The sequence below is a fragment of the Polyergus mexicanus genome, unplaced genomic scaffold, assembly GCF_030449975.1.
Source record: "Polyergus mexicanus isolate NDT 795.1 unplaced genomic scaffold, iyPolMexi1.0 SCAF_17, whole genome shotgun sequence".
Taxonomy (NCBI): Eukaryota; Metazoa; Arthropoda; class Insecta; order Hymenoptera; family Formicidae; genus Polyergus; species Polyergus mexicanus.
Window position 1 is genome coordinate 5,349,898 of NW_027223337.1, and position 10,002 is coordinate 5,359,899.

Below are 10,002 nucleotides of genomic sequence, written 5' to 3' on the forward strand. Positions count from 1 at the left end.
TTGTCATCGTTCTTCTGAAAATGAAAATCAGACTGATGATGAGATATGATTTATGAATATTTTAGAATTTGCAGTTCACTGGCGATATATCTCAGATATTAATTTTATAATATTAAATTTGATAGATTTAAATTTCAGAGATTATCGAAATTATGTTGTATTAATCTTTGCAGGCTCTCTCATGTTCTCTCACATATATTTGCTATCTTTCCAATATTATATTCTTGTGTTATTATTATTTTATTATCTTTTTTACAATTATTTCAAAATAAACATTAAATGTTTAAAAGCGTATCATCTCTATGTCCTTTTTTCTCATCATCCTTCTGAAAATGAAAATCAGATTGATGATGACACATGATCCATATATCATATATTTATGAATATTGTAGAATTCATAATTCACTGACGATACATCTCGTATGTGTGTTAATTTTATGATATTAAATTCGATAGATTTAAATTTCGGAGATCAAAATTATACTGTATTAATCTATGCTAGCCATTTCATATTCTTACATGCATTTGCGGATGTTATTTTTTTAAAGTTCTAAAAATTTTTCCCTCTTATGTTACTGTGTTTCTCCTTCTTTTCGCAGATAATCAGTGCATGTATGCAACCTTCGCTCGTTAGTAATATTTTTAAATAAAATAAAATAAATTCATATTTTTACATAAGGACTAACTGTTTTTAATAATAAAAATTTAACATGCTGCTTCTTTCTCTTTCTGTTCAGAAAGAGAAATGTTAAAAGAAAATGGTAAACATTTACATTTAGAATTTTTTTCAATGTGTCATTTGAAGAGGAGTCTTATGCACTGAGGAAAACACGTGATAATCTTGTGGATCGATCGTCACAAACGAAGAGGCACGAAAAAACATTTTGCGATTATGGCTCGTAATTTGTGTGACAATGTATTTTTATGCAAATTATGTAAATAATGTATATTATTAGGGAAATGGAGAAAGAGGGGATAGTTCTTACATATCAACCGCTATCTTTGCAGATGCGTATTCGAATAAGATGGGAAAAATATATAGAGCGATTCTCTGCTTGAACTTGAAACGTAAATAAATGTATGTGATAATTTCATGAATGTCAAATACGTACAAAAATGTTACTACTATTTGCGAACAATTTACAAATTGTTTGCTACACTTTTTAGTAACATACAAATCGATATGCCCGATTGTATGATCTTGAAACAGAAGTCACAGTGATATTATCGAGGTAAGGGAGAGCGTTTTATAATCATGATATATCACCGATATTGTCTGCTTACCATTGAGAAAGTTTCTAAACTCAGAGTATATATACTGTACGAATTAATGGAAATCGTTCGCGTACATCTTATCATAACGAATAACATAATCTTTTGCTTCCACACGGACATATTGTGCCATTCTCCGCAATATCTACGAGATTTACGTTCCATTAGGTACGATTAAAACGTATTTTTTTTTTTTTTATATAGATATTTCTCGCTTAATAAAATATCGCGCGTTAGCGAGCGCGAAATGTGCGTGTGCATATACATATTAATCGATATATCGTTATGCAAAATATGCACCCATGTGTTTCACGATACTCACATCTTCGTCGACAACTGTGTACTCGTGTCAATTATATGCTGACCCATGTAGCTAAACATAAGCAGATACAATAACTGTCCGATGACAAAAGCTAACGATCTAATTGGCCGATCCGATAATCCGGAGAATTTAATTATCTAAACAACAATGTTTGGCTCCGCTGGTTTGTCTTTTAACGCCTTTTCTCGTAGCTTTTTTTTTTATCATTGCGTATTAATTTCGTCTAACGATTCTATTTATGCGCGCGTACGCGGAAAAAATTATAGATTAATTAGTGTGTAGAACACTCACTTGTACCAATGTCAGGCCTATCAGGATCATAAAACCCAAATATTCAGTGAAGAGGGTCAAACTGTAGCTCGATTGAATAATGTCCACAAACCTTGATACAACAGCAAGAACGTTGGCGGATTAATAAAACGTGATCAAGTCTTACAACTAGTCTTGATAAGAAAAACTGGCAGTATATCATATATATTTATTCGACGTTGAACGTACCTGTGGAAGAGAAACGAAGAGATCTCTCGTTTTATCATTATCATTTTGTATTCATCTTACATGTACACATCAGCAACTACGTAGAATATTGTCAAAAGATTACTAACTGTATAACGCTGCGATGATCCTCGACAAAAAGAACAACGCTCCTGTAATCTTTTTCAGTTCCACGGATAGATCGTCTGGCCTTAGAAGAACGTTCGCTAAATAACCGTTCTGCGCGGCACCTATATAAATAATGTCCATAAGAACAATACGATACATTTTCGACACATATAGCTCCATATGAAGGATTCAATGCGAAAAATGAGATAAATGTATATTTTATAAAATCCATCTTTCTTTTTTTTAATGCAACATATAATATTTAAAATATAAACATATAGGAACGAACATCAGTGGACTTATCTCATTCCTGAATTGAACCCTTCGCATCTGTGAGCACGCTTATTATCTCATTTTTTCAGTATGTTTTTTAATTCGATTGATCGTCATCCTTTTCTATGCAACGTTAACTATATATGTACGTACCTAGACAGCACAAGGATGTCCTTAGGACGTCCAAAGAGCATCCAGGACATACATGTAGGATATCCTCAGGATATCCCATTGTAATCCTCAGATCTCCTCTGGATGTCCTGAGGAAGAGTAAATGACAGCCATATATTAATTTCTGGAGAATCCAGGGAGATCCTGTGGAACATCCTAAGGATTTTTATAGGATATGTTAGGGATATTTTTCGTATGTTTCAAGGAGCAAATTTTAAAATTTAAATTTAAAATTTAAATTATGTTTTGTTATTTACTGCCAATATTAAAAATCTAATATTAAAAATAGTTCACCGTTCTTTAATATTTGAGGCTTTCGTGCTGTACATGAATATTTTAGGTTTGGCTCCCGGGTTTGAGTTGTGTAATATTTTCTAAACAATCCAATATCTGAATTCCCTATGTTGGGATTGCATCAGAAATTGAACTGATAGAAAATAATTACATTTGTAATTTCCTGTCAGTTGCTCTTTGCAAGCTTTATATAATTCTCATGACCAAATCTCAAATACGAGTTCGCGTGTCGCATAGCGGTAAACAAACGAACTAGTGATTGAATACTATTGTTTGTAAAGTTTTTGGAATGTTGCGAACAGTAACATTTCTCATGAAATATTAAATAAATAATAATTTTGGATATATGAAAATGTGCGCATCAAATTCAATTATTAATATTAAACGAAATTAACGTTAACAATTAATTGCACATGTATATGTCCTCTGGAAATCCAAAAGACATCCAATATAATAGACAGGGCAGATATATCCTACAGACATCCAGGGGTTATCCATTGGACATTTATAGGACATTAATATTTATTATAATACTTAAGATTTCTAAATTATATTAAATAGCCGACACAACTAAATATAATTATGTATGCATATTAAATTTTTATAAATATATTTATAATAATATCTTAAAACATCCTATAAATGTCCTGAACCGTCCTGGACATATTCAGGATGATCCTGAGGATGTTTTGTGCTGTCTGGGTATGTAATTATTTTGGTATATACGTTTTATGTATGCTAAGTTATTATTATATATTATATATTTTGATGCTATATATTTTCAGATATTTGATGAATATGCGATGAAATGATCGTACACATATATTTACATACAGTAGGTATTTCTCATAATTAATTGGCGCTCGAAAGTTAAAGGCGATCATAAATTATATTAAATATTAAGCAATGTAAATATAAAAAAATTTACGTCTTATAAACATTGAAAATGTATAGAAGAGAGAAAGCGCAATACCCTAGTATAGTAAACATTCCACTGGCGTGTTGCGAGTAAACAACGAATATGGTCCCGTTGGCAAGGATTATTTCCATTATCAACAATAACATAAAATACATTTGAATTCGGATAAGATAAAAATATTTTTCTTCGTCGATGAAAAATTCGATGTGAAACGGATGTTCGCGCGAGCGTGACTCGTTCAACGGTAAAAATACATCGAGAATCTGCGGGAGACTCACGATAATGATATACATACTTGTACTTACAATTACATAAACTGAAAAATGTAAAGTCAATTAAAATTAATTAATTAAATACCAGAAAGAATCTACGAACAATTATCTTTCATATATCATGATTATTTTGCGCGATTTACAAATACTAAGACCACGATTTCACTTACACGAGAATAATGTTGTGATTATTCTTGCGCTCGCGGCATATTTTCGCATAATTTTAATCTCATCCTGAGACCTAGTGCGTTCCCAATCGGCTTTAATATGATCGAGTAAACTTCTCAACTAAAAAGTAAAAAGCTCATTCCGCTCATTCGCAAGTCATATCGTAATGGAAAAAAAAAACAAACGATATTATTATTTATTAGATCACATTTTGGTCAGTTACACAGAAACAAATCAAATATTTCTTACTTTGTCATTAACCGTTATACGGTTAATAAATTGTAATATTGTACCAATACAAGAAATGATAACGGGCATACAATCGAGCATAAAATCCACAGTCATTTCTGACATACACATCTTAACTATCTAGAAAAACATCTATTTTCCATTACTTATTCTTTCATTCATAAAAAAAAGTTTATTGGGAAAAATAGAGAGTTAAATGTCTATCGAATATATATTTAAGCTATGAATGTAAAATATAAATATTGGATCAAGTGAATAAAATTTAATAAAAGTTTCGAAACGTCAACGAAAAAGGCATTACAGATTTATACCAAGATACCTGACCGACTATGCTCCAGATTATAAAAGAAGCTGTAAGCAGTCGTTGGATCCAAGCGTTTATCGCATTCTGATATGGCCACAGTCCAATAACGGACAATAGCAGGCGATTTAACTTGTAGTACTGATCCAGAGAGAATTCCATCTATTTCGGGGGTCCGACGACGACTGAGAAAAGTCTGGGACACGCGATAATCGTCTCCCTCTCCGTTACTATATTTCACGTTAGAAAATTCTCTTCCCTTAACGCGAAGGGAAATAAGTGTCGCAAATTGCCCTCTTATTTGCCGAACGCGTATTTACACTTTCCGTACGCAATTGTATTAAGTTACTAATAGCATCGATCCGCCTCTTTGAATATTATATATTCATGAGAAAGACGCAGACGAGCACAAAAAATTGATATAGCGCAATTGTTTTTTTCCTCCGGAAATAAGAAAATTAATATAACGAATTTTCTACCTGACCTTTCGCTATTTTTCAGACTTTTCTCCACCTGAAAATTTCTCTCTATTTCTCGAATATTACGGCACAAGAATATATTACTTTAGAACTACAGAAAGTAATGTGCGTGATATATGTCAGAAACGCAGGAGTGTAAGATATATTTTACTTATTTATAACGAATTTTTTCTCTCACTTTTAAGAAAAGCTCTAGATACTTAAATTAAAGTACTTTTTTATATGTACACGATCCAATTGTTTTATTACAATAACTTTTTGATTCTACATAAAAGATCGTTATTACTGAACATCTAGAAAGAATATCTTTTGATGTATAATAGCGATGAAAATGTGCGAAAATTATTGAATATTATTTACATGGGATGGGTATAAATGAATATCCCAGATATACATCTTTTTATTAGTCAACTCAGCTCGTTCATAGTGTAAAGCTGATAAATAGCCTTACTGATGGTAGGTCCGAGCTGCCGTTTTTTGTCACCCACTTGAATGTTTGCTAATAATTGCTCATCTTTAGCAGAATTTTCCAAAGCTGTGATCAGAATCTGTGGCGAGGGGTAACGTTCTACAATTGCTGTTGCTTTATCTATGGACATGCCTTTTAGTTGCAATAATTGGCGAATGAACATCTCGTTTACTTTAAATTTCTGAAAGAAAAATATATCGATAAAAAATCATAGTTTTATTAAATTATTTTCTAATATATAAAATTTCTAATAAATACTCTCTGTTTAGAAGACGCTTTATTGAATTCTTTGAATTCTATAAGACGTATTGTGCTACCCAAATTATTAGTCTGGAGAAGATGTTCTTTTTTACATCCAACAAGTTTTTTATCCTAAAATAAAATTATAATTTTATTATAACATATATATATATATATATATATATCTTACAATATAATTATATGTACAATGTTAATTACACACCTTGTAGATTTTAATTAAAGTCTTTGTCACACATGATAAATATGACATAGAATCTTTATGATTTCTTGTATATTTTACAGTAAAATCATCTTGTATTAGACAATTTACAGAAGCCTGTAACAATGATGGGAGCGGTATAGAAAATCGGGAACTCTTGTCGATACTCTCCACTATGTACATGAGATTCTCAATACCAGATTGCTTCAATCGAAACTGAAATATGGAATTAAAAAATAGACAATTAAGTATGCAGAAATAAGGATATAAAAAGGTAATTCCATCCCTAAAATACCTTTTGTTCATGAAACCTCCCATCTGTAATGCTAGCACTTAAATCATCCATTCGTTTTCTCTCTATTATATAAGGTATAACCAATTCATCCTTTGTTTCTCTACATCTGGCAATCCATGTAAAATCGCCAACCTTCAAATGACGCACTTCAAACAATACACCAAGCTCTGTCAATTCCATAAGCGTAGCATCATGTTGAGGCTTTATTTTTCCACTGAAATAAACCCTATATAATTGGAAGCTTTTTATAGATAACGGCACAAGTTGACTACATTATAAATACTCACCCGCAAGTTTCTTGGGTGTCCACCAATAATATAATATCGAAAGTATTAGGTTCTAAATAAATTAGCCTGTCACTTTCCTTTGATGCAATTTCATTTACATTTACTAATTTTTTCAATGCATTCTGTTTTGTCTTCTTAGCTTGTCTGGCCACTCCTGCTGCTTTCTCCTGTATTTCAACGACCTTATCTACAGGTTGCTTCCTGGACGCAGTAATACAGTCCGCATTATCGATAGCTTTGGAAAAGTGAACGCCAGCTGCTTTAGCGGATTCGCGTCTTTTTTGTTCTTCCAATTTCTTGTCCAACATCGAGCACAATTTTGTGCCGAAATGTTGCAAGATTATACATTCTTTACCGGATTCCAATGGAAGCGGATATCGCTTCAGCGAATCCAAAGCCTTCGTGAACCGATTGCACAGCTCGGAGTTTCGGAGCCTCGCATCGTTCCTCCATTCCTCCAACCAAATCTCGAACAGGCGATTCGGCCTGTCCGGCACGATCTTGATCCTCTTCATACCCCGATATGCAAATTGAACGAATCACGAATCTCATATTTGTGTTTACCAATAACGACATCGAATTTTAAATCTCGAGAACACCATCAACGTTCGGCTCAACATGTCGTTTGTCGCACGTTCTTAAAACATGACATATATTATCCATGTGCACACGTGTATGTGTCGTACATACATCATTTTGTGCTGCGAATTTTCTTCTTTCTCTTTTTTTTTTGAATTTTCTTTGGAATAAAATTACAATTTTCCTTTATACGTGCACATTCGATATATCGATATACATATATCGATATATGCGTGAACATGCGCGATACGTTCGATACTCTGTACTAGGTTATGACAAGGGTTATAACTTTCCTATCGTTTGTAAATAAATGGCGATATCTATATCCGCGTGTATATTTAGATCCACCATTTAACTTTTATCAAAGATGACGGATCCGGATCAGGAGGACAGCCGAGGTGGTTTACGCACTGATGGTAGACGGGCATTAGAATTGAGGCAGATCCGTATGCGAATGGGAGTGTTTGGTCAAGCTGACGGCAGTGCGTACATAGAGCATGGCAACACTAAAGTATTAGCTGCAGTATATGGTCCTCATCAGGTTTGAATTAATCTAAAATATTTATGATTGTATTTGAAGAAGCGCGTTAACTATTAAATATATGACATCTCAGTTAAGAGAAGTTATAAATACACACACTTACAAATGTATGTTTTAGAAAAATTATATCAATAAGACAAGTAATTTTTTTTTTTTTAACATACTGTTTTCTCATTCTTATATTTTTTTTTTCTCTCCAATGTAAAAACATGGATTTGTAAAAACAGTTCTTTAAAATTTTTGTTTTATATATGTATCGTTATAAATTGCAGTGTAATCTCTATTATTTTCATTATATAATTTAGCCAAAAAGCAACGTATCAAGAAATAGTACAAAAGCTCTGATAAATTGCCAGTATAGTATGGCTGTATTTAGTTTTACCTCTGGAGAACGGAAACGAAGACCTAGAGGGGATTGGAAGTCTCAAGAGAGATCGGCTCAGTTACGCCATGCGATGGAAGCCATAATACACTTAGAATTATATCCGCGCTCCCAAATTGATGTCTTCGTAGAAGTTTTACAAGTCGATGGTAGCGATTATTGTGCATCTGTAAATGCATCAACTCTTGCATTGATCGATGCTGGTATTCCAATTAAGGTTGATATTTAAAAAAATATGTTTGCCTTTTTACTTATACAGAGAATGCAAACATTATATAACTATTTGTAAAATAAACTTCTTGTTACAGAATTATGCTGTAGGCTGTACCGTATCTCTCATTAATAAATTGACAACAGAAGAAGAAGATAAGACATTAGCAACAGGAGTATTAGATGCAAACTTTGTAGAGGAATGTTCACCAGGAGTTACCTTGTCTGTTGTGGCATTACCAGAAACAAATAACGAAGTTGAAGTAGGTGGGAGTGGTTTGATAGTAGTAGCACATGGAGCAGGACAGAGATTACATTTATCACGTTTGGAAGTGCTCAAACAACGCGCAGTACAAGGTTGCCAGGATATAAAGGAGATATTGGACAATGGTGTGAGGCACCATCTGACTGCGAATTTATTGCCGTCTTTTCTACATAACTCACTGGAGTAGCAAGAAAGGAGCAATATACTTCGCACAGTGCTGTAACATTTTACAATTTAATATCTCTGTTGTATATAAACACAATTTATTACAAAATTATTTTCTTATAAAATCTGCAACAATACCAGATAATTATTTATATATCTCCTTGAGTAGAAAAATATTTTCTCTTTTCCGTTTTTTATTTTTATATATCAATTCCATTTTTCTAAAAACTAGGTTAAACTGTAGCACCAGGATATCTTTCCATAATCATACCAACTCCCTATAAAATAGAATATTAATAAATATATAAAAAAATAAAAAGAATTTATAGTATATGAAAATTATTAGATATTAAAAGTTATATATTTTATATTATGCATAAACTTTGATCTACCTGTCCACCAGCAGCACAGGCCGCGATAAGTCCGAATTGTTGATCTTCTTTGATAAGTCGATTAGCAGTATGTGTCGCTAATCTTACTCCTGTAGCAGCAAACGGATGACCGATTGACAAGGATCCACCCCAAGCGTTCCACTTACTCAGATCTGGTATACCGACTTTTGAGCTCCTATTCAAATATTTTTGTGCGAACAAATCCGAATCTAACGCTTTTAAATTAGCACAGATTTGTCCGGCGAACGCTTAGTACTCTGCGTTGATACCACTGCTTTTTATGCTTAATTTAGCTTTGTTCAGGAGTACTCTGCGTTGATACCACTGCTTATTTTATATGTCTTATGAATTATTTTATACATATAATCTTGTGTATATATATATTTATATATATTTATTTAGTTATTTATTAAAATGGCACATTAATATTGATAAGAATTGTGAATACCTTTGGTATTGCATATGATGGTCCCAGAAGCAATTGATCGAGTGGATCTTGAGATACATAAGTGAAGTTTCGCAGGTATGCCTTGGGCTTCAAACCAAGTTGAAGAGCCTTGTCCTCTCTCATTATTAATGCCGCGGATGCACCATCGGTCAAGAAAGACAGTACTCTGCGTTGATACCACTGCTT

The 10,002-nt window shown here is 32.8% G+C and overlaps 3 protein-coding genes across 4 annotated transcripts in view; 1 reads left to right on the forward strand and 2 right to left on the reverse strand.

The window, feature by feature from the left end:
* Nucleotides 1-1,206: 1,206 nt before the first annotated feature.
* Mus81 (mus81 structure-specific endonuclease subunit) lies at nucleotides 1,207-7,578 on the reverse strand. The gene is made up of 10 exons (XM_070309552.1): nucleotides 6,835-7,578; nucleotides 6,548-6,761; nucleotides 6,256-6,468; nucleotides 6,051-6,164; nucleotides 5,775-5,973; nucleotides 3,909-4,170; nucleotides 2,200-2,319; nucleotides 1,886-1,976; nucleotides 1,595-1,731; nucleotides 1,207-1,417 (listed from the first exon to the last, which is right to left on the reverse strand). The coding sequence occupies exons 1-10, from the start codon at nucleotides 7,347-7,349 to the stop codon at nucleotides 1,264-1,266; spliced, it is 2,019 nt and encodes a 672-aa protein (XP_070165653.1). The 5' UTR covers nucleotides 7,350-7,578; the 3' UTR covers nucleotides 1,207-1,263.
* Ski6 (exosome complex component Ski6) lies at nucleotides 6,350-9,616 on the forward strand. 2 transcript variants are annotated; one of them, XM_070309551.1, is made up of 4 exons: nucleotides 6,350-6,526; nucleotides 7,781-7,954; nucleotides 8,260-8,553; nucleotides 8,645-9,616. In XM_070309551.1, the coding sequence occupies exons 2-4, from the start codon at nucleotides 7,781-7,783 to the stop codon at nucleotides 8,996-8,998; spliced, it is 822 nt and encodes a 273-aa protein (XP_070165652.1). In that variant the 5' UTR covers nucleotides 6,350-6,526; the 3' UTR covers nucleotides 8,999-9,616. The 2 variants fall into 2 exon arrangements, with proteins under 2 accessions (XP_070165652.1, XP_070165651.1); XM_070309550.1 differs by lacking the exon at nucleotides 6,350-6,526 and having other exon boundaries at nucleotides 7,669-7,954.
* The window catches only part of Mtpbeta (mitochondrial trifunctional protein beta subunit), a 2,569-nt gene continuing 1,600 nt past the window's right edge, over nucleotides 9,034-10,002 (reverse strand). The window contains 3 exon segments of the mRNA XM_070309538.1: nucleotides 9,034-9,254; nucleotides 9,369-9,665; nucleotides 9,808-9,996. Of these exon segments, the coding sequence (XP_070165639.1) occupies nucleotides 9,210-9,254; nucleotides 9,369-9,665; nucleotides 9,808-9,996 (531 nt within the window). The 3' untranslated portion in view covers nucleotides 9,034-9,209.